General features: G+C 48.2%; 1 protein-coding gene across 1 annotated transcript in view; it reads left to right on the forward strand.

The window, feature by feature from the left end:
* Positions 1 to 16695: 16695 nt before the first annotated feature.
* The window catches only part of LOC144125995 (lachesin-like), a 158566-nt gene continuing 152452 nt past the window's right edge, over positions 16696 to 22809 (forward strand). Inside the window, exon 1 of the mRNA XM_077659856.1 lies at positions 16696 to 18231. Within this exon, the coding sequence (XP_077515982.1) occupies positions 18102 to 18231 (130 nt within the window). The 5' untranslated portion in view covers positions 16696 to 18101. The remainder of the gene's footprint in view (positions 18232 to 22809) is intronic.

A 22809-nucleotide genomic window follows, 5' to 3' on the forward strand; every position in this document is an offset into this window, starting at 1 on the left:
CATGATCGAGAGCACACCTGGCGCAACATACTGGTTTCCGCAGGAGGCCTTTTGCAGATTGGCGGAAAACCAGACATTGCTGTCTCCGCAATGCAATCGTAAGCTTTCGTAAGCTCCATAACTAGCGTGCTCGACAAGCGCAAATACTGACGGCAGTCCAGCGCTGACAAACAGCGCCAAGGCATCCAAAACTGAGCTACTCAGGAGGAGCCATTTTTAGTGCAATATGTTCTGTAAAATTTATATATAAAAAAAGAAAAATGTCTTTGTTTTGAAGCCAAAAGCAGCCATGCAAAAGATTCCTGCTTGTAGTGATGCCGAATTTAAAGAACGCACTGGCGTAGCTTGAGCTACTTTTAATTAAGCATCTTATTTGCTCAAACAATTTTTTTGGCGGATATGTTCAGGAATCCTTGCTAGTACTATTTCAAAACAATGTAACAAAATATTTTATTTTTCTTTGAATTTTTCCTGCCATCCCCCCCTTAATGTATGGGAGTATAGGAGCTGTGTGTGTCGAAAAATTAGCACCACACAAAGCAGTTCATGCTCTGCAATCTGTTCTCCACACTCTTATCACTGCGTTTGAAAATTTTTATGCCTATCAGACACCCAAAAACGAAAAAACAAACAAATAATCAGAGATTTAGTGTTAACACCTGCCGGGTAAAATTATTCGTTTAAGATTGCTCGAAAGCATTAGACAAGGGTCAAACAGGGCGCAGATTTGATTATGCTTTCATGTGAATATCAGAATGCATTTACACATTTTAAAGGAATGATGCTTGGTCATCCCAGAGAGCGGGAGTATGAACAGTGCGAAACCACGAAAAACACTGCTTACCAGTTTTAATAGCCATGGCGACGTACTAGCGAAATAGTTCTTTTGGAACCCCCCCCCCCCTGCCTCTCTCCAGCTCACGCTTTCAAATATGAGGGAGCGGCGACGCTTTGACTCAACAGCTACCCATCCACCCTTTCCCGTACGGCTTTACCTAGGGAAAGCGCAACGCCCAGCCCTATAACAAACCGTTACGGGCTAAGCCTTTCAGGGTGCTTCCCTCTATAACTGGAGTCAGACTCCGTTGTAACGCCTCGATTTTCACCGGAGTAGAGAGCAAATGTGTTGGCGCAGAAGCGAAGCAAGAGCAGTCACGGGTGAGTGGAAGCGGCGGAAAGGAGAAAGGAGGAAATAGAAGCAGGGAGGAGGAGGGCGATTGAAAGAGACAGTGCGGTGGCAGCGAAGGGGCCAAGAAACAGGCGACCGTTGGAGCGCCTTATATCCCTTCGCGAGGAAGACGAACCACACGGAGCAGCGACCTTAATCCCCGTCGCAATCCCAATAATCCCGAGTCGGAAATCCGTTATTCGGACTCGCCCCGCGCCGCACTCGAACTCCTCCTCTCCCTTTTCTTTCTCCCGGGCCCTTCTCTCCGCAGCGGCTTTCTGCGCCCAAGACCCTCCCCCCCTCCCCCCCCTCTCCTCTGCTCCTCGGCGTCACGTGGGGGAGAACGGATCCTCTCGCGCGCCGCTGCGTGCAGAGAGCCCGAAAAACTTCTTGTACCGGGAGCGCGGCATTTTCCAGATGCTTTGGCCGCCTTATCCCGGCGCCCCCGCGGCAGCACGGGTCACGGGCTCTGCCGCGTCTCTCTCCCGGCGGATTTGGCGAGGTATCGGCAGATGGCTTCGGCGGTGCGCCTTTCCCCTTCCCCTCCCCCTGTTGTTGTTGGTGGTGTTTACCATTGTTAGCGTTGCCCCAGCAATCGCTTTCGGCGCTGCGGCTGCGTCGCAAGCGGGAAAAGCGGCCGGGCGCGTGCGGCGCCAATTTGTGCCGCGACCGCCGCCGCTCCCACCTCATCCCTGCTCCCTTACCCACGCCTGTGCCTCTCAGCTGTTTTGAGAACCCTATTCCAGTACACCGTAGAAGAAGAAACTAAGCACTAAAAATTTTGGTTTACTGTGTGCTCGAAGCAAGAATCGCGTGCAATAAACTCCTCAGTACGCGCGAAGCACTGTGGATTTGCCGTCTTGACGTATGTACGAACCGTCCAGAATATGTTGCGTATTACTCGTCACGTGTGCTTTAAATTGTGGAAGTTTTACTGAGGGAAATAGCTGGTTATTTGATGACGTAGTTCGTACGGCAGCATCATTAGCGAGGTTACGTTAGTGAAATTCTTCGGCAGCCTGTGAGGTGCGAGCAGCCAAAATGCTGGTTTGTTTTTGAGGCCTTGTGCTTGTGAAATGACCTTCGTACTTTTAATTGAGTTCGACGTGGGAAAAGAGTCTCGTTCCTTCAATTAGAACTTATCCCTCAATGTGCCACTTTTCGTTTGGGAACCATTATCCATTTAAATGCCACACTTTCCAGTTTGCAGTAAAACCGTGGCTTAAAGGAGAGGGGTTGACGTCCGCATATCCGCTAAGTGCTGGTTAAGAAAGCGATGTCAAAGAACTGAACGCTTGCAGAGTTCCCTTCTCAGACGTTTTGAGGCCTTGCGTAAAAAAAAATAAATAAATAAAGCGTTGGCACAGTGGATATGGCAGCTCTACAGCGCCAATAATATCAGTGCCCTATACAAAACTATTTTTAGAAACATGAAAAAACAATGGCATAGCGGTCATCGGCTTCCCAGAGATTTGCGGCGTTTTAGCAAGATTGGCCACCACCGCATAAATTGGTTGTTTTTTTCCGTAAAGCGTGCTTCGTTGCAATATCATCCGTATGAAGGAGAAGCCATAACTGCGTCGGATGGCAGTGGTGGAAGTCATTGGAAGTGAAGCATTTAAGGAAACGATTTGAACTTATCCTTAGCTTCATTAAGAAAAAGGGAAAATATGAGAGAGGTTTGTCACAGGGAGTGGTACCAAAGAAAAAGACTCCGAGAACCGACTAATGTATAGGACAGAGTGTTTTAAGCAAACTTGAGAAACAAATGAACGTTTAGTCCAAAATAATAGGCTGACATTAGGCAGTGTTGGTACTGGATAGAAGAAATTGATCACATCGCAGAAAAAAATGATGAAGGACGGAGCAGAGACACGGAAGAGCCCAAATAGTCACATGTGTTAAGTTTATTTTTAGTAGAAACGGGGCTTTTACTGCGTTAGCAGTATGGGTGTCTTTTCAAAGCGAAAGCTTTTACGTCTTTCGACCCTTGCTGCGCAGCTTCCATAGTAACGCATCACGTGACTTCGCCGTGCCGCCGCGTCGAGTCTTCTCCGTCGCTGCGCCGGGGCTCCACCTGCTGTCTGACCACGTGATCTAGCCGAGCCTCAGCCGGATAAAAAAATTGGAGGACGCTTAAGCTTCGTCTTTAAGAGCGGGACGCGGCAGCGTGTTGCAGTGTTGCCAAGGGGTCCACGGAACGCCATCGCCCGTTCGGCGCGACGCCTTGATCGTTGGACAATTTAAGAAAAGAAAATGACGCCTGTCTCTCATATCTCGGCGACACCCGATCCGCGCCGTAAGGGAAGAAAAATGAAATGAAAATGACGCCTGTCTCACATTCGCGGCTTCCTTAAAACCAATTTTCATTTTCCTTCCATTACTGCGCTGTTCGGGAGTCCACTGAGATATGTGAGACAGGCGTCACTTCCTTTTCTTAAATTGTCCAACGGGCAAAGTGTCGCGCAGAACGGGCGATGGCGTTCCGTGGACGCCTTGCCAACGCTGCAACACGCTGTCGCGCCCCAGTCTTAAAGACAAAGCTTAAGTTTAATTTTTTATGTTTATTTCTGATTTTTTTATTATTTATATTTTTTAATCTTACATTTACTTTTTATTATTTAATTTCTGGTTAATTTCATTACATATACGTTGATGAAAGACTGTTGCTTAATCAACTTTTACGTTTTTATTTACCACACAACTTTGATTGACAGCCCGTGCGTACAACTTCTGTCTACAGCTTCCGTCTACAGCTTCCATCCACGCCACTCATGAGCCAAGAAAAGCTTTCGCCGTAACAAATGGCAGCAGTCGGCAGCAGTTATACTTTGAATAAATGACCTGAAAGTCATTCACGCAAGACCGAGCTTAGCCAAGTATAACTACGCATAACCTTCAGCTTTCGCATTGTCTACTTAGGTTCAGCTGTGTTAAACCTTTGCTTAATTATTTTCAGCGTAAAAACACACCACGCTAAAAGCAAGCGTGCAAAAAATCAACACTCACGCTTGCTAAGCGTTAAAAATTTGAGTGATAGGGCTAGAATGGACACTTATGAGTGAGGTAGTCATTTGGGGCGTTAGCTGTGGTGGGCGGTAGGGCAGTGGTGGATTCTGGGGGGGGGGGGGGGGGTTGCCCCAGTGGTGGCACTTATCTGAGCCTCCAGCTGTGCGATCCGTCGGCTGAAGTAGGGCGTTTTATGCGCTGAGGTTGTCTTGGGGTGGCCCGGCTGCCAAGTACGGGACAGTAACGTGGTGGCAGGATGGCAGTGGAGTGTGCGTGTTGGGTTGAGTAGCCTTCTGGGCCCAGGTTTGTGCCTAGTAGTGAGGGGCTTGCGGGGGGGGATAGCGTGGGCCAGTCCTGTGAAGTGGGAATCAATGGGTTGGAGACTTGGTAAAGCTGAGCTGGTTTGTGTGGGATAGCAAGTTGACGTGCTTTGCATGAGCCGGTGCCCGTGAGATGTAATCCTTCACACGGGATGCATTTGAGAGTGCAGGCGGAGTCCTGGGTAAGATGTGTTCCACATCGCGGGCAGAGATTGATTATGGGCAGGGAGCCGTCGTCATAGCGATGTCCGGGTTGTCTGCAGTTTGTGCAGGCGTCCGGGCTGCCTCTGTAGGGTGTGCAGCGATATATGGTACTCATATAGTTGACGGAATAGGGGACGTAGCCTTCGTCAAAGGGGATGAGTATGAAGTTTGTCTTGCCCATGCGTCTAGCGGCGAAGATCTTGCAGTTGGGGTTGCCTTGCACGATGTAAGGGTTGACTTCTGCAGGTGTTTTTTGGCAGTAAGCCTGTGAGATGACGCCACGGGTGGCTCCAGGAGGGTGTGCTGTGTAGGCCGCGCAGGGATGTTCTTTACCATCAATATTGAGGGAGATGATCTGATTGAGACGCATGGTCAATTCGATCTGTGAGGTGGCCACCGGATCATGAAAGTATGATTGGTGGGGTGGACCCGGAGGAAGGCGTCCGAGGGCAGCGTAGTCTTGAGCTGTTCCCGGATGGCGCGCCGCAGTTTGATTCCGGGGATACGGTCCAGTTGAAGCTCTCCGCGAGGGCGGAAAATCACATGGAGTGCGTCTGGAGGAAGCGGTGGGAGTTGCTTGCTGCTTTGGGCTACGAGGCGCGCTGTTTTTGTTGCCGGCGGTGAACGGGACGGCGACGCTCCACCTAGCGTCTGGAACGCGTCGTCGAACGCTGCCGACGCGTTCGGCGAACGTCGGCGAGAGCCTGCCGAAAAGCGAGTATGTACGTATGGAAAACTAAACAAAGCTCTGAAGCTACACAGATATGCAGTCGCTCTCATATTCTCTGCCTCAACATATCGTGATATATAAATAGCTTAAGAGCTGTCGATGACTCTCGTGTTACGCAGTGGTAACCGTCCTGTCAATTGTCAAAAAGTTTAAACTCTTTGCTAAGAGGGCTGTTAAAAATCATTTTAAAGATTGGCGGAGCTACTGCCGCATGTACTGCCGGCACTCACTCACTCACTCACTCACTCACTCACTCACTCACTCACTCACTCACTCACTCACTCACTCACTCACTCAATCACTCACTCACTCACTCTCACTCACTCACACTCACTCACTCACTCACTCACTCACTCACTCACACTCACTCACTCTCACTCACTCACTCACACTCACTCTCACTCACTCACACACTCACTCACTCACTCACACTCACTCACTCTCACTCACTCACTGACTCACTCTCACTTACTCACTCACACTCACTCACTCTCACTCACTCACACTCACTCACACTCACTCACTCTCACTCACTCACTTACTCACACTCACTCACTCACTCACTCTCACTCACTCACTCACACTCACTCACTCACTCTCACTCACTCACTCTAACTCACTCACTCACTCACACTCACTCATTCACTCACTCTAACTCACTCACTCTCACTCACTCACTCACTCACACTCACTCACTCACTCTCACTCACTCACTCACACTCACTCACTCACTCACTCACTCACTCACTCACTCACTCACTCACTCACTCACTCACTCACTCACTCACACTCACTCACTCACTCAGAGCTAACCTAAGCTCAAAGCCAAAAGTCAATCCCATCTCAAGGGCGTTGCCCCGTCGCGTTCCGAGAAGACGCCTTCTTTTCGGTGTGGTCCGTTAGCGATATGTTCCGGAAGGAACAGCGACGAAGAACCTCACAAGCAACAAGAAGGCGTACATAGTTTGTTACTTCACAGGGGCTGCTGGTGTTGGCACGTCAGGGAAATTTCCTGCGAATCGTTGGCACCAAGCCAGGCACGCAAACTGCTCAGAAAAAAGGCTCAGGATAAAACCGTGCTGTGAATAAAAAAAAAAAGAAGCACTGTTTTGATCTTTTCTCTTTCACGCTTGCATTACATGCCTCAGAAATCTCTCCGTTGCTGGTGTTTATTCATTCGGACTCATTGCTCGACCCACCTATCACGAGGGTGGTGACATCAAAGTGAAAAGCAAGCAACGTTGTTTGCCACTCTTTCGACAGCGCGTCGGCATAGCATGTAGCCGTGAGCTTGTTAAGGAGGCATCGAATGTTCGCCTCTATCTAACCCTGATAATGACCGCTTTCAAAATTTCATAACTTCGCTAGTGTGGGTTAACTGTAAGATAACACTGAATGCGAACAATCTTTTTCACTTATATGTGCGCAACATAATCGACCCTTTCTTATTACACGCCTTTCAACAGAATTGGATGCACATACACGTGTCCCCTTTGTCAAAAGTTTGTAGCCCAGGCGGTCTGCTTCTGAACCGCACTGTGTGGCTTGTAATGCATCCTTAGTGACCAAAATCTCCTGAAGGTAAGATTTCTGGTCTACCGATACTACACGGGACCCACTACATGGCTTAGAAGTAAACGTACGGGCTCTAAACTTTTGACAAAGGCTACATTCTTTTACATGTTCGGCCGTATAAGAACGCTTTTACGTGCTGATAATCTTTTGAGGCTCAAAACTAACATTGCCACATGCCATTAGTAAATGAAGACCGTGAACTACGTTACTTATTACATTTATCCAGGAATAGTGCTTTTGCCAACTTGTTTCTTGATTGTAGGCAGAACTGTGTTCGGTCACTCAAGAAGCAATCGGGAATAAAAATGAGCTTGAGCTCCAGGTAGCTGTATTTGCTCATAAGATTAATTCTAGAACCTGGATAAACCTAAAGTGAGGTTAACGAACGAGCCTTTCTTTAAATATTTGCAAATCTCAAAAATGGTAGTTTTGCCCAGCCAATCTTTTTAGAGCATGCTGGTTAAAAATTCCATGACTGAGCAATAGTAAAGCCTTTTTTGGTTGAACATCAATTGAGCCAAGAAGCAGCGGTTCAGCATTTATTGACTTCACTGTGTGGCAAATGCACATAAGTAAGTTGTCTGAAATTGTCCATTTTTAAAGAGACAAGCGCGGAGTGTTAGATATTGCTTATCTTGATAAATAAATATCGAATGCATGAGTACGTGCAGCAAATATATTATTTTAAGAAAGCTTTACATTTTCAAGTTTTCTGTTATATCACATGAGAGCCGAGCACTAACACATATTCTTTATTTCAATATGCAAAAAGTCGGAAGGCTATTGAATAAAGTACAGAAAAAAGGTAGCCGCTATATATTATTTACAACCGTCCATTTAAAGTTATTCTGCTTGAAGGTTTAATGCTTTAAAAATCAGTACGTAAATTACCCTCTTAATGAAGCCGCTATATTGTTTCCGTGACTCAACAAAGTTAAAAAAGACTGTCGCTTGTGAATAAAAATTTAACAAAAATATGGGGCATACTCTTTCACCGTTTCGAGAATTCTAACAAGCTGAGTTCGCAGAATCTTGAAGCTATTAATTTTCCGAAGTTTATTCATGTAAACCTGAAGATCGACAATGTTAAACTCGCAGTATATATTTTATTTTTTTCAAGAACTTCAGACATATACATAACACCGTAATCAATGTGCAGATTCTTTTCAACGCTTGAAAGCGTTGTTTCAGATTTACCAGTGAGACTCGTCATTATTTTCGCCTTAATTTTCCAGGGGAACAACGCTTCGGTAAACATCAAATTTTTTTTTCAACAAAGACTGAAAAATTCGTTCTCGGCACTCATCGCACCCATCTGTACTTGTGTCCTAAATGTCTATAATCATCATCAAGCTTAACAATGGACTAATATGTGCATGCTATAAATATTTCTTGGATAAATAAAGTTTCATATTGTATTAGCACAGGTAATATAAATCCTCTGCACTTCTGAAATCGTTCTTTTTTCTTGTGCTTTTTCCGCTCATTATTTCCTGAGCAGTTTCACGGTTGAACCACCCTATTTGCACAGCCAGGCCTCTAAAAGAGAGCAAACTTGTTCACTTGTTTCTAGATTAAATTTTGGTTCAAAGGGCAGAAATTTCAATTAAGAAGACCCGGATTTTTGTTCTAGCACGTGAGAGAAATACGGTAAACAGTCAGAAAGAAAGGAAACAATAAATTTAAAATAACGGCTCTGTCTTGCTTCGCGATAAAAAAAAATGAATACGTCAAAAAAAAAAGGTCCGTCAAAAGGGAAAGAAAAGCAGCCAAGGTTGAGCGCCACTTCGGGAACTTCGCAAAGAAGCTAGAGCTTACTACGTTCAACGTGACTCATCGGGCGCGGCACTCAGCTCGGCGACATTGTCTACCCCGCGACAGTTCGCTGGAGCGGATCTCTTCCAAACCTCGGCGCCGCTGTACGCCACCGTGGTCGGTTCTGCGTTGCTGCGCAGACTCGCGACAGCGGTGGGGATGCGTCCCATTGTTGCTGCTGGGACGAGTCCTCCCCTTTGTGTATGGTCGCCGCTGTCGACGATGGGCTCTAGCTTCCTGCACAGCCGGGCAATCCCGACCAGAGAGACTGTTCCCGATATTGTTTTTTTCTCGTTCTGGCCTGCGTCATGCTACCTTTATTCCCATTTTTTATTTCATTCTTCCTCCCCTTATTCTCTTCCCTTCTTCATACTGTTGCTCTCATCGGGCTCTTTCGCGATGAAAACCTTAAATCACAGTGACGTTCACGCTGTCTGTGGCTTGGCTGCTCAAGCCTGTGATGTTTTCGGCAGTCCCCATGTCTTACCGGCCCCTATTTTGCTATCCTTGTTTGTATTCTCTCTTCCCAGAAAGACACCACTAGCGTATTTCCCTCATTCACGACGTAAAGCTGCGGAATGTCTGGCGCCTATGCTCATCTGGTTCAGGGCCAGCAGTTCGGTTTCCTCTTCCCTACACATCCCCTTCTTACCCGCCCCGCCATTACGCGTATTTTTTTTTGCTCCCGTTATTCCCCCATTCTCGCTTGTTCTTTCTAGCTCCTGCAGGACGCCAAGCTCGATCTCGCTTCGCGTTTATCCCTTCCTCCACTCTGTGCGCCCTCGAGCCCTCCTTTCCCAACTTCCTTTTCTTCGACGGGCTCTCTTCCCGTTTTCCCCATTTTGACTGCCGCTTGCTCCCTCCGATCCCGTGCGTGACTCATCGCCCCGCCGGAGGCCCGCGAAACGAGGGATGAGTCGGGCACGGCCGGGAGTGGCGGGAAGAGGCTGCAAAGACATGCGGGAGAGAGAGGTTGGGGAAGAGATTCCTAGGGACACGGGGCGAGCAGGGCGCGCGAGCGAAAGACTTCGAGCAGCGGCGGGGAAAGAGGGAGTACGGCGCCGAGAGACAATTGCGTTTTTATGGTGGCCTTCCGCGGCTCTGTCATCCTCCGCTTTTCGTCCTCCTCTCTTTTTCCCCCATTCTCTTGCGCGCCACCCGTCCCGCACCGGCGGAGTTCGGATCGGACGCTGGCCTCTCATCCCGCGCGCTCGCGACGGCGCGTCCCCGTCTGGATCGAGTGCTGCGGGAGCAGCGTAGGGAGAAAGAGTCGCTAAGGCAAACTCTGCGGAATTCGGTTTTCAATAAGTAACGTGATGTATGCACGCTTGGGACGCGTTTTCAACGGCGATGTGCTTTCGCTTTTGACTTTTACTTGGTTGAAAGGCAAGTCAAAGAGGAAATAAAGGAAGCAAGATGGGAATGGCACGCAAATAAATACGCGCCTGCACCATGCAGAAGCGCAAGCTTCCTGTGTGGAAAAAGTGGTCCGGAAGCGTGAAGTTCAATTATAGTTAGACTGTGCGCATGGCCAGCTGAAATTTCTGGTTTAGCGTCGTTTAGCATTGCCTAAAAGGAGAAAAATTGAAGCACGTGATCAAGGCATGCATAAAAAGAGGTGGAGGTGAAGGTTAGAGGAAATGCACACAGCGAAGTGGCCTGCAATGCATGCAGAGAGAGAACCAACTTTATTGCATCTTAGTTAACTAGCTTAGAGGTGTGACCCCTAGAGTCATTGGCTCGTCTATTTTCTACCGCCTGCTGCGGTGACTTCTTTGTGACGCACTCTGCGTTGGCGCTGCGAGCAAGCGGAGCGCGGTTAAGCTCATTAGTGGGTTCGAAAGAAGTATGTTGCATCGGTTCTGAAAGCTAGACATATTTATTTATTTTTCTTTCCATTGTTTAGTTACCTCGCGCAGCGAATACTGCCCGTTGTTAATGACAATAAACAAACTGTCGCTAGTTCGTCTTTTCTGCTCTTACTGCGGTGCATTCCTGCGCTCTTTTTGCTTTCTATAAAATAGTCCTCATTCAATTCCTTGCCGCCGCGTTTTATGTTTCCTGTCAAATGCTCAACCTTACTTCAAGATTGCCGTTATTATTGACTTCGTCAGTATCGCGGACGAGAAAAAAAAATATTGATGGGACAGGCGCATGTAATGAAATACGAGACCAAGTTAACAAAGAAGCACGTCTTGCTCTCGGCGCGTCGTATCTATAGCCGCAGGATTATGGGAAAGAAGACGGTGAGAGATGAATACGAAACGTGAGCACAGCGGCTGTGATAACATTTATTGAAGGCTTGGAGACAACCCTGAAAAATAAACCCATGAATTTGAATAAACGAGCGGGGCTAAATATTGTACATGATGATAAAATCACTCTAGCTTTTTATCTATCTGGTTCGCCTGTTGAGTTGTTGTTCTTACGGTTATAGCCTGCCTGTGGCATTTCGCACTTCAACAAAAATAAACTGCTATAGTGCGCAATTGATGTATTTTCGTAAAACTTCTCTGTGGCCTGTATTTGAAACGCTTAGTGGTTTCAGAGCTTTTTCAGTGAATTGAAGCGCAAATTAGGGCATATTTTCTTTACATTCACGTATTCAAATCGAGCATAGATATCATAACGATCGGCTTACATGTTACCGTGAAAAAGGCCTTGTCATTTATAGCTTCACATGTGAAACAACACTGCGTGACATTATGAGATTTTGAATGGATCTGATTCTTTCCTAAAATAAGAAAATATCAATTTCTCAGGCACATGGCTAGTATAATGCGCGACTGAGAAACATGTTCTCTGTATTTTTCGTGCTTTTAAACTCAGACATCCCACGCATGGCTGACTCTTGTATAAAGCTAGATGATTTATACGTTAGAAAGCAGCTCTCGTGTCATCGCGTCCGTAACGCTGGGTTCACAAATGGCAGGTAGTGAATTTATATGAGAATTCAGAGCGCGTAAATATAGTGAAGCTATGCAACTGCGACGGAGGGCGTAAACGACCTGTGGAAGTTTACGCAAAACTTTCTGTAAAAGAGTGAGTTTTAGTGAACGAATTCGGCAGATTACTGAATGCACATAATGACAGCTTTAGCTCTGACTTCCTTGCAGTGAGTGACGGCAACGGTCAATCGAATAAGCTCCAGTGCTCTTCTTCGGCGTTGTTGAAAAGGGCTTTCACGAGAGGGCTGTGCCGCGTCTCTCGTTTTATAAACAGCTTACCTGTATCTTCCGGCTCAGGCAGCGACACGAGATGTCGGCTGACTAGGCCAGAGAATACCTCAGGCTGTTTATTAACACCTGATTTTATAGCTTTGGCTGTGTGAGGGAAAGGAAAAGGGAAAAAAAGGTTTTGTGGGTATCCGTACGATTGCGCGATGAAAACACTTGATATATTTATTATTGAAGTTACCGCTGAACAGTGCTGTCTGGAAGAAAACACTCCTTTTCTCTTGAGACGCCTGCGATTTAATACAAACAGAGGTGCACTGTTCCTCAAACATATTTTTGTAGCGTCGTAGAAGTCATCTCACAGGAATTAAGCCGTGTTGCGAAGACATGCAAACAGTCAATCAGGCGACGACACCGGATATAAGCTTGGTCTCTTGAGTGCAGCCAAAAAGCATGGTGGTGCGCCTTTTTCACCACCGTGCACGTTGTTTTCGCCCTGAGTGTAGCCACCTACACAAAAAAAAATGAACCTACACAAGCGAAAGTCTTATTGAGGCAGTATTGAGGCAAATGTCATACTGAGGTATTGAGACAATTCTTCGATGATTCTAATCGGCATGTGAAAGAAACAATTCATGATGATGATACATTTTTATGGCGCAAGAGAATCTGTGGCCAAAGAGCGCCATGGCACAAGGTATTTTCTTCTAATCAAGGTGGAGTCAATGACCCATTTCCCAAGCATTTGACCCTAAATAATCTGCGCACCAGACAAGGGGAAAGCTTGTACCCATTGTATCATCGATGGGTACGCGGCTGCACTGGGAATCGAACCCCGTACCTCCCGCATGCGAGACGGCTGCTCAGACCGCTAGGCCACCGTTGTGGTAGAAACAATTCCGAAAACTGAATGGAATCATTAATTACGGGACCACAAGGCATCTCATGCCACAGGTGTGCGAGAGCAGCTGTGTTTAGCCTCGATTATTACTTTGGTTCTGTTACTCTACTGAATGATTTTACTCTAAGGTGAGAACTCACACACGTGGCAGAATTTTTCCAGAGGATGAGGGTGGGCAAAGGGAGGTCGAGGGTGGTGGAATGTGGGCGCACTCCCTTAAAAGAGAGTGCGCCAGATAACGGCTTACTCCCTTTATGACTCCCATATAGGCGTATTTGTGTTTAGAGTGTAGATAGGAGGATGGGGTGGTGCGACTGGAGGGAAGCTGGTTTTCGCACTACGTCTCTGAATTCGACGTCGCTTTTATTGCGACAGTATTAGCAGTACCATGAAGGCAAAAACTGTAAGGTGACGTCGGCGTCGGTGCGAAGTCTCCACCTACCATCCGTGCCAAGTGACAGGTGGAAGATGGGGAGATGGAAACCCCCGCTCACTTGTAGAGGAGAGGAGGGAGAGGCCGGACTCAGCAAAAATGACTGCACTTTAAGAAATTGTAGTAACGTCGCCAGAAGCCAACATGACCTAAACTAAAGCCTTGCGACTGTTCGTAGTCAAGTTGCTCAATGCAGTGTAGAGACATCGACCGAAGCCGACGTGAACTACATTAAAGCCTTGTGACAGCTCACAGTTAACATGCTCAATGCTGTGGAGTAGTTTCAAAGCATCTTTAATATGTCTGATTACCACATAAGCGGAGTCGAAAAGGCGAATGCTATCGCATTTCCCTCACATCAATCCAATGGACGGCATCACATTTTTTTCGTTCCTCCGCTGCGTGGGTCTGCGGTACAGTTGGGTGGGGGGCTGACTGACTGAAAAACTTTGTTAAAAATATGTACAGGGAGCGAGTGGAACTGTCCTTAAGGGGCCGTTCCTCACAAACGCTAGGTGGGCTGCTCATTACAGGAGCCCATTGGCTGAAGCTGCTGCTCGGGCGTGCCCGACCAGGGCCCTTTGGCTCGCCAGGTCAGAGCAGCCGAGCAGGGCCGCCTCCAAGTCCTCCCGGGTAGGGTTGGGGATAGGGGGAAGGTGCGGGGTTGACTGGCATGCCCACACCACGTGGTAAATGTCCGAAGACTTTTCCCTACAGTGCGGGCACTCCCCTGTGCACGCAGGGTCGAAATGTTTGATGACTGCCGGACACAGCAGTGTTTTAGTATAAAGGTGAAGGAGTAAGCGTTCCTTCGCCTTCGTGAGGCCCTTGCAGGGCTTAGGAAAGATTGCATGGCCGAAATGGTAATATTGGATGATTTCCTTGAAGGTTAAAAACCGGATTGGGGTCGGAGTCCGCATCGGGGAGAGGTGAAAGCGATGGCCGGAGAGCAGGCAGCGGCGTCGGCCGTTTCGTTGCCCTCGAGACCCGTGTGCGCGGGAGTCCATACTATTTTGCGGGACGCGGAAGCCCCGAGATAATTGCTATGCTGAAGAATTCGGTATGCCAAATAGAGAATAAAGTCCCTTTCGATGTTCCTACAGGCCCCTGGCGAGTCGGTAACGATGACCCGCGAGTCCTGATCGGCGGCGGCGAGCGTGATTGTCATCTCTTCCGCATGAGTAATGTCTTGTGCTTTGAACGTAAGGCTGTTCACTGCGGTGTTTTGGTGGACGACTGCGGCCGTGTACCAACCCCCATGGTGTGGGCCAGTAGCGTCCGCGTAAAATACCTTGTGTTTGTTTCCATAGTAGCCTGCCAAGGCTTCCGCCCGCGCGAGGCGCCGGCCACTATGGTCGTCTCGTGCCATGTTGGCCGGAAGAGTGCGCAGGAGTATCTCCAGATTTCGGGGATGCGCACGCGCTCTTCCGTCAATGTTGGATGGTGGATGTGAAGTCGGGCAAGCAGTTTCGGTCGATTATCTCCATTACATAGGTTTTTGCATCTTAAAGTAAGTAAGACTATTGTGTTTTTAATTCTGAAACCACAGAATAATTCTTTCAGAGGAGCGACGTCTCACTAACGCTCTAGATTGAACGAAAGCCTTTGAGGCAGGCCACAATGTTAACAGGTTGTGAACCCTGCGGCGCACATTCTAATAAATATATTGTGTATACTGTTGCGTGCACGGATCATTACCGCATATTGCCTCCCTAAATGTTAGCAATATCCCAGTCGTCGTCGATCACTACACATGATCCTTTGCCGTCGTCAACTAAGTTTCTGTTCTGTTGGTGTCCTCTCACTAGTTTAGATCAGCGAACATGCTATTCGCATCGCCATGTCCTGGCTAAGCAGCCACATAAATTTTTTTCTTCCTTAAAACTGCTCTCAGTATGTCAAGACCTTGTTCGTTTCAAGTAGAAAATCCATGGTATCTTCAAGGGGGCCATTTCACCTGTTATTTTTCCTTCGAAAGCTGATTGAACAAAGTGTCCAAAATTCCAACATGTATCTCAGAAAGCGTGGTGTCTTACTACACTGGAAAGACGACGTCCACAGTACGCAGCAAATCTACACAGGGCATGTGCCGCGAGCACAGCATGTGACGGACGGACGGACGGACGGACGGACGGGCAGGCGGGCGGGCGGGCAGGCAGTGATCATTCGCCTGTGTTATAACTTATATGTAGGGATTCATAGCAGTGCATTTTGTTCATTAGCTAGAAACCCCCAGCGTGGAACTATGTCATGATTGATGCTGATAATTCATTTAGTTCACGTGTCTTTATTATTCTCTCTAGCCTGATCTTCGTAGCATATGATCATCGTAGCTAGTAGGGGTATGGGGACACCCAGGGATCTGTGAATGTTAAGTAGAGAATGACGAATTCTGAAGAAATGGACATTAACCCGTTAACACTGCCACGTCATAACCTAAAGGCGGAGATTAAGTGTCCCCTCCAATTTTTCCTCTCTCCTCAGCGATATTTTCAGCGGGTTCGCTAGGCTGCGATATCGCTGGGGGCCATATATCTATGCGCTATCAGTGTCTTGTGCTGCATTTACACTTATGCTGATGTGAGCTTAATCGCATATCTTGTACTGTGTTCTACATTAAGCTTACATAATTCGGTTACCTTTTCTAAGGACTACCGAGCAGGATTGCTTCCAAGGGTATTGAACGTGATCAAGCGAAGGAACGAAAGAGTTTATCTCAAGTTTACCTGCCCACTTTCTTCAAGAAGCGCTAGATCTCTCCAACAGCTTTCAGCACCCCGTTCTGAGAAATGCACGTGGAAACAACTAAAGTGCGGAGCTCATGCAGTGCCCACCGAAGAGCTCAAGTGCCTCTTGGCCCCAGCTTGCCACACCGAGAAACAGTGTGCGTCTGCGTGTGTGCTGGGGCGCCGTTGCAGGGCGCATTCTCTGCGACTCTCAGCCGGCGCGTGGCATCAGAGAGACAACGAACCCGTGGAGTGAAAACTCCCGGCCCGAGGGGACAAAAAGGTTGGCTCAGCGATTTAACAAAGGCCTCGCGCAGGGAAACCCTTCGGGGCAAGAAAAACACACTGGCGAGAAGGCGACGGAAAAAGATTAAAGCCAGCGAATGTAGATGAAAGAAACGTTTAAAACAAAGTTTAAAGAGTGACGGCAGGGGACAAAGAGAAGAAATAGTTCTGATAGGGGAGGAGAGGCAGAAGGGAGGGATGTGGCGAGGGAGAAGAGGGTAGGGAGAGTGTAGGGAAAGAAGGAGGGAGGAAGGGAGGGCCGAGCCCGGCGCGTGGCGCCGGTGGCGCTCCGATCGTTTCCTCGGTTCGCCCCTCCCACAATCTAATAAATGTCCGAGCCCCGGGAAAGCCGAAACGAGAATCTCGTTTGGAGCGAGCCCCGCCGGCGCTCGAAGCTCTTCTCTCGGGGAGTTTTTTTCGCGCCGCTCGCGCGCGCGCGCCTCTCTCGCCCACACCCCGGTGCGCCTCGCCCACGCCTCCCGAGGATCCCGTATCGGGACGGGGCGCCCGCCGCTCCCAGCAGCCGATGCCTGCGGCACGGCGCTGACCGGCACGCCGGCTGGACCCGAGTGCTCGTCTTCCTGAACTTCGTTTCTGCGTGCTGTCTGCGCGGCGGGTGGCGAGCTTCTGCCGCGATAGTCTCACCCGTGTCGGACAACAAGCGCCCAGAGGCTGGTGGTGCGAGCGACGACTTGTTGGTCCTCCTCAGACTGACTTGGGAGCACGTGCTGTTGTTGTCGCCGCGTCTTCTTGACAAGGACCAACGCACCCCTTCGAGCTTGTCATCATCTTCCGGAAGGCGTCTCGAAGTGAGCAAGCGTCTTGTGAAAAAAAAGAAAAGAAAACGTCTGGAAGGCGAAGTTTCCAACGCAGTGTTGTTCTCCCAGGCATCCAAGAACCATTCACTGGTGTTCGCGACTGCTCTTGTGAAAACGTTCGTCTCCACTTTTGCGGTGCTTGTGTCTTCCTGCTGGACACTAGCGAGTGCGAGACAAAAAGTACGCTTGTAGTGCCAGTCACTGTAACAGACATCACTGAAACGCAGGCTGGTGTTCGACGGGCGCTTTAGCATAAAAGAGCTTGCCTCTTGAGGGGCAAAGTCACAATGCCGAAGTCGATGGGGCGATCTGTAAGCAGCTCGCAAAACATTTAAAAGAAGAAAATATCACCTAGTGTGAACTTGCTTAACAGCTTGCTTTCGAGCGGAAAGGCCGGAAAGTGCGCTTAGCAGGATCTTCAGCTTGGGCTGATCAGGGTGTGGCGCTCTCGAAGAAGGCAATAAGTACCTGAATCTCGTGAACAGCAGACAACAAGGCTGATTGCATGACTTTGAAAAATACAAAGACGGGTCAAAACTCATTCGCCAAATTTGTCTTCCTGTGATTTGGACACAAGCTGTAGGCATTAATCTGTTCTCTGCTTGCACTGATGCGAGGCCCACTGATGAGAGGTTCTCCTGGTCTGCCGACAATTCTGGAACCTCTTAAGTGACGTGCTTAAGATCGAACTGAAACTAAACTAAACGCACGCTAAGCCCCTAGCGACATAGTCAGATGCGAAGCTAAACACCGCAACCTCGCTACTATTTCCTAAACAGACCTCTGGACAGTTTCACAGCCAGCTCTATAGAGCGCAATAAGGACGAAAGGGTCTGGCGCCAGAAGGACGCACAATGCGGCCGACTAAATGCTGCGTCTACTCTCCTGCGGCCGGACTAGCGCAGTGAAGCCATCGCTCTGATGAAAACAGTGCGAACGTGATGCCTGACGCTCCACGGCGGACAATGGCGGCCTGGTGCGGAGGGCCCACCTGTCGCCGGTGCGGCTCACCCCTGGAAAGCTGGCTTCTCGGCGCGCTCTGGATTGCGGCCGCGTCCCACGTAGCTTACGGTAAGCATGCTACGTACGTTTCGCACTCGCTTCGCCGGCGGGAAAACCGGCCGTAGTGCGGCTCCTGGGAGACGCCGGCGTCTTCTGGGCGTTTTGCAACGACCGTAGTTAAGTATTTAGGGATGAACCTCGACCTACCTGACTCTCATCCGCGACGCGGGCAGCGCAGAAAATGCGGGTGCTGCGCAGGCAGAGAGAATGACAAGTTACGGACCCGTACGTCTATGTGTATCGTGTATATTGGGCCATCCTTTACTACCTGCATGTGAGAACTTGAGGCGAGCGAGCTGGAATGCTAGCCTTAAATTTTAAATTTGGATAGTGCCCAGGTGTTTCGGCTTGTGCTCAACGCTAATCTTGTGAAATCAGGGCGCTCATCTGCAGTTAGGTTGCAAGTGGCTGGCAAGGGCGGTCTAAGGGAGGGCAACGACCGTCGGGGTTTAATTCTTAATGTGTTCGTATTCTGTGAGCTGTGGACTAGAAGCGCGTCTTGCGCACCTTGCGCAAGTACTTTGCCTAAGCATGTATTGAAGGAGCATTTAGACATATACAGCGGCCGGCAGCTGAGCAAGACGTTTTTTGATGCGAGAAGAAATTCATCATTCAGACATCTTCGCAATCAAATGTGTTTTTTTCGCACATGAATAGCCTCTGCTTCAGTTATTACTCACTTGCTGTTTCTTCAAGCGCAAGTATTTACTGATCAAGCTCACGGAATGAGCCTGCGTGCCATGAAACAGAAAACTAGCATCGTATCAATGCGTGAGATGCGCGTTGCAGTGAAATAATGGTAGAACGAGACAGATAACGCCTCCCTTGGCTTAATAAAGCCCCAGGTTGCTCTTATCTTTTATGTCCGAAGGTTCTTCCTAGTTCAATCTTGCTTTTTTAAAGCGGCTTTTATTGTTTAAAAGATTACTGTTAAGCTTCTGAAGTTGCACAAAACTTCGACGTTCGGCGGGAAGCAAATGTGAAATGAACCAAAAAGTTCATCCGGAAACTGATAAAAACATTCAGTTGGCAATATAATGTTTTTTGTAAATCTTAAATGTGGCGTGTGAAGGCATGTAGCATCATTTTCAAACACGCACCAGAGGCCCTGCTTCCTGGCCTGATCGCGTAGCCTTTTCGATGCACCATATCTGTGAACTGTGAAAGGTTTCCTCGTCACTTATTCAGACCTTTGATGTGATACAAGTATGCTGCTAAGCCGGAAACCCCGTGGCCTAAAACTTTTGAATTTCTTTAAAAAGTGTAAGCCGCGACTTTATTTGATGAGAAATCGTAAAACGAGGCGCAACACCGAGAAGTGGTGAGGCGAATGAACCGCTAACGGCAAATGACAGAACGCAATCAGTGCGTGACAGCTTTGCCGGTCAGAAAAATCCCGCGCGACTCCATCAGCCCCGTCTTCAACCAACACGCTGTCACCCTTGCGTTCCACTCACGAACGCCAAACTTCCGCACGAGAAAAAAAATCCGGGAATTCCCGTTTTTTAATTTTACTAAAGACTTCTGGACTGCCATTTGGCGCAACATGCAGAACGCATAATCGAGTGTCTTCCTCAATCCGCGTCCCTTTCACGCGAAGGTGGCAAAAAAATTACACAAGGAAAACAGAATTTCATCTCACATAAGATTATAAAAAGAAACACTTTGAGCTCGTCTCTTTATCAATGACTGAAAAAGGAGCAACATGGTAAGCAGTCTGTAGCAGCCACACACCGGCAGCCAACGTGGAAACAAAAGAACCGAAGAGTTAGTTTCCAGTCATACCTGCCAGAATGTTTGACAACGCCGGTGCCCCACGAAGCGAGAATCATGAAGCGAACGAATAAAGGCGGAGTAATCAAACGAGAGTGTATTGTACGTGTTAGCGATGCGTTGTTTGCTAGCGAGGCTCCACCATCGTTTTTATTTCTCAACGCTTGCTTTCGCGGCGGCTCGCGCGAGCATGGGCGTGCGTTGGAGCCACGCCCAACCTTGGCCGTGTCGCTCTTATCTCGACCGGAACTCCGTGACCACCGAGATGCGAAAGACAAGGGAGAAAGAAGACACGATAAAAAAGAAGAGCTGAGGAGACAGGGCATGTAGAAGAGAAGAAAGAAAAGAGTGCTGGAACTGTAAAGAAGAAGAGAGAGACGCCCCCCTCCAAAAATAAAAACAAACAAACAAAACAATGAAGAACGCAGAGCGCTGAACTTAAGCTCATGCTTGACTGCCCTCAGACTCCCGCGGAGAGAACCGCTATACGTTTGTGCTCGCTACTGGAGTAGCGGGGAGGCTTTCGGGGGAGCACGAACGTATACAAAAACGGGCAGGAACAGACTCTATAGTGCGAAAAGGGGGACGAGTATCCCAAGGATGAAAAAGATTGGGGAAGACGAATGAAGAAACGGGGAGAAGAAGCAAGAGATTGGGGAAGGAGACATGGTGACAGCAACACAAAGAATAATTCCAGGGAAAGGGTGTACACTTTGTCTGACGGATCCTGAGAAGTTAAATTTGTAAATGGGTGGTAAGTCTAAATAGTGATTTAAGTGAGCGTGAAAGAAATGCATATGGAAGAACTATTTAGCATAGGCAGGGGTAAACACACTTTGACAACATAAAAATAACAAACGGTAGGCAAAGAAAGCGAGAGAAGCATCTCGTTTCGCCGGAAAACACGTAAATGCACTTAATGAAACTGACTACAGGCTGTGGCCGCCTTCGCCCTTTCTTTTCCTTTCACCCTTTGCTTTTTGTCGAAAGGCCTTCCCTGGATCCCTATCCGCGCCTCCCACACTTATCCATTCTTCCCCAGACCTGACCGCGATGCCCTTTCTTCAGGCCTTCCCGCTGCCTTCTTCATTTGCCTGGGCGCGTCCTTTCTGCTGCTCTTAATTTTTTTCCTCCCCTACCACTGGCTTCAGAGTCAGCGCCGGCAACTTCGCTTTTGTGCGCCTCTGTTTCAACTTGCAGGAGACACAGCGTGGGCCAGAAGGAGCGCGATCCCAACGCAAATGAGTTGTGGAGCCGGGGAGCCTGTGATTAAAGACGGCCCTTTCTCCCTCCTTCCCGCGTTCGATTTTTCTTCTTGGTTTCCCGGACCTACCCTTGCGCTGTTTTGGAGCTCGTCTCGCCTCTAGTGGTCTGTCTTTCTGTTTTATTCGCCTCCTAATCCGCGCCCTGCTTGTTCACCCATTTTTCTTCTTCAGCTGCACTTCAAAAGCGTGGCGGGTTAATTTGCCAGAGACATCCTAACGTCTAGATCTTTATTTGCAGGCCTCCCGTTTGCTAAACTGTTTCAAGAAAGTTTCCCGGAGAACCTTTAAAAAACGTTGTTTAAGCCGTATTGGGACATACGAATGTCATCTACTCACTTTCGCAAAGATCCGCACGAAGACGCAAAATGTGAAGGTCGGTCCGAGGTGGTCTTCAACTGTGCACTTGATGCAAGTGCCATCGTTTACTTAGAAGGATTTTTTGTGGGCTAGAAGTGCGAAATACAGTCGGATTTCGTTGTAACGAAACGGCTTATAACGAACGAACAACGTACGATTCCCCTCGGAAGCTCGTTAAACACGGGCTTTAACGAAGCTACGTCTATAACGAAGTAATCGCCTGACCCCTTTAACTTCGTTATAACGAGATTCAACTGTTCGTTATTTTCCTTTAGTATTACCCTGGTTGTGTCTTAACTACGGAACGGTATGAAATTAGATACTATAATGAAGAGAGAGTTCGCTGAACCGCTGTAGGCAGTGTTGAAAAGCACTCATAATGACGATGTTGAACCCGTAACACATGATACGTGTGGAAACATTGCTGTTTAGACACAGTAGGAACATTTCGATTGTCCCAGATTTTGTTAAAAATGCAGACGAATCGGCCAAGCAAGGTTCTTTATCAGTAACAACACACTGTAGCAGGCTAGGTGCCTCTAGGACTTAAACTTTACCGTTGGTATCTTTGTTGAGCGTAGGAACATTGCGTCGTTTTTTTATATATGAGATTAAGGTGGACTAATCTGATTTGTGTTCTTCCCCTTTTCAGTCTGCGTTATTCAACACCTTGGGGTGCCTCTTCTTTAACCGCATTTGTACTTCAAAGCACTGACTTCTCTTGCTACAGCTCCTTCCGTTCAACTCGTGTGACTTTCTTTTCCCATCTTCAGTTCGTGCCGGAGAGGCTAGTTAGTTTACAGCGCCTTTTCTTCCCATTTCTCGGCGCGTACGCGGTAAAGGACTCTTCCTTTTTGGAAAAAGGAAGCGCGCATGCGCATCGCGCACACAGCGCGAATGTATAGAAGAGCCCACACACTGTCTACGCTGACGTCACGCCTTTGTTTTCTCCCTTACGTGCTTCTTCCCCAGGAGAGCCGCGCGGGCGCTAATTTGTCCGGGCCAGACCACGAGCACAGTAAGGGAAGAAAAAGAAGCGGGTTGGACTGGAAGGAAAAGCACGAGGTAAAGGCGAGCCTCACTGAGCAGTCAGACTGACAAATGGCTGGACTTCTTTGGGCGCTTCCCTTTTTGTTTTCTAGGCGCCATTCCCCAAAAAGAAGAAAGAAATAATAAAAAGAATGTGGGCCTC

This window comes from Amblyomma americanum, chromosome 3, assembly GCF_052857255.1.
Source record: "Amblyomma americanum isolate KBUSLIRL-KWMA chromosome 3, ASM5285725v1, whole genome shotgun sequence".
Taxonomy (NCBI): domain Eukaryota; kingdom Metazoa; phylum Arthropoda; class Arachnida; order Ixodida; family Ixodidae; genus Amblyomma; species Amblyomma americanum.